Source organism: Mandrillus leucophaeus, unplaced genomic scaffold (genome assembly GCF_000951045.1).
Source record: "Mandrillus leucophaeus isolate KB7577 unplaced genomic scaffold, Mleu.le_1.0 Scaffold75, whole genome shotgun sequence".
Lineage (NCBI taxonomy): Eukaryota > Metazoa > Chordata > Mammalia > Primates > Cercopithecidae > Mandrillus > Mandrillus leucophaeus.
This window is the reverse complement of record NW_012108141.1, coordinates 1,603,166-1,604,520: the sequence shown is the minus strand read 5'-3', so window position 1 is coordinate 1,604,520 and position 1,355 is coordinate 1,603,166. Positions and strand designations below refer to the sequence as shown.

The window sequence follows — 1,355 nt, the reverse complement described above, 5'->3', positions numbered from 1 at the left end:
AATCTCGGCTCACTGCAACCTCCGCCTCCCGGGTTCAAGTGATTCTCCTGCCTCAGCCTCCCGAGTAGCTGGGATTACAGGCGTGCACCACCATGCCTGGCTAATTTTATATTTTTAGGAGAGATGGGGCTTCTCCACGTTGGTCAGTCTGGACTCGAGCTCCTGACATCAGGTGATCTGCCCACCTTGGCCTCCCAAAGTGCTGGGATTACAGGCATGAGCCACCGTGCCTGGCCCTGATGCATGTTCTTAATCACACTACCTCCCCTTTCCCCTCAACAAAGAGGAAAAGAGCAGAAGTTGTGCATTTCTCTGCACTTTTACATACAGTTAATTACATGTAGAGAGGACGCAATGATCATTTATTATTCTTGAGTCAGTAAGCATTTGGTGTAATATGACTACTGTCCTTACTTTCCATTCAAGAGGAGAGACAGAGATTTCCAAGGTTGGTTTACTCTTACCACAGATTTGGACTTTTGCTGTTAGTGCTTTTGACAGAATTTCAAAGCTGGACTATCAAAATCTTACGTTTGTTGAAATATCAACTTCATGTTTGAAGATGGAGCTTAGAAATGGAAATAATGGGAAAATACTTGGGGTAATTCAACTATTTGATTTGAAGTTTTCAGGTTAGAAATTAAATAAGCAGTACAATGGTTTCTTACAGTGGAATTTTCAGATATGTTTTATATTCAACTAGATATTAAAGTTGAGAAAAAAGATAAAGTGCTCAAATCTGACTTTAAGATAAGCACAAAATCAGTTGACCAAATATTAAATTCTTAAAGGGGTAGAACTGATTTATCTAGATTAGATCCTGTCCATATGACTATTAATATTTTTATTGTTTTGTTCAGCACTTTATGCTTTGTAGTTAGAAACGAAGTGCTGGTACTTATATCTGGAAGGTTATAAAATATTTTTTACCTGTACTTTTCCTATGCTCCTTAAGACTTCCATGTACCACCACAGTAACAGCATTGTCCTTGGTCAATTTTGCACGTTGACAGAGCCCCAAACTCCATAAGCTGTGTTCCACTATTTCCTCTACTTCACTCCACATGTCTCTTCACCACTTCTGTCATGTTGTATAATAACAGAGATATGTGCTGTTTTCACTTCCAGGTAATCTAATTCCAAGACATCAGGAGCTTTTTTATAAAAATCCCGTGTTTGCTGGAGTAAGGTTGCCTGAAATCAAGGAAAGAGAACCTCTTGAAAGACGCTATCCTAAGCTCTCTGAAGTGGTGATAGATTTAGCAAAGGTAATCATACTTATTGTTTATACTTTATGACAGGGAATTTATGCACTATCAAGACTTATTTTTTCTTTTTTTCCTTGTCTAGTTGAT

At 38.5% G+C, this 1,355-nt stretch overlaps 1 protein-coding gene across 2 annotated transcripts in view; it reads left to right on the top strand.

The window, feature by feature from the left end:
- Nucleotides 1-1,355, top strand: part of CDKL2 (cyclin-dependent kinase-like 2 (CDC2-related kinase)) — a 61,057-nt gene that overhangs the window by 29,989 nt on the left and 29,713 nt on the right. For both annotated transcript variants that reach the window (XM_011966177.1, XM_011966176.1), the window contains exon 6: nt 1,129-1,268. In XM_011966177.1, the coding sequence (XP_011821567.1) occupies nt 1,129-1,268 (140 nt within the window). The remainder of the gene's footprint in view (nt 1-1,128; nt 1,269-1,355) is intronic.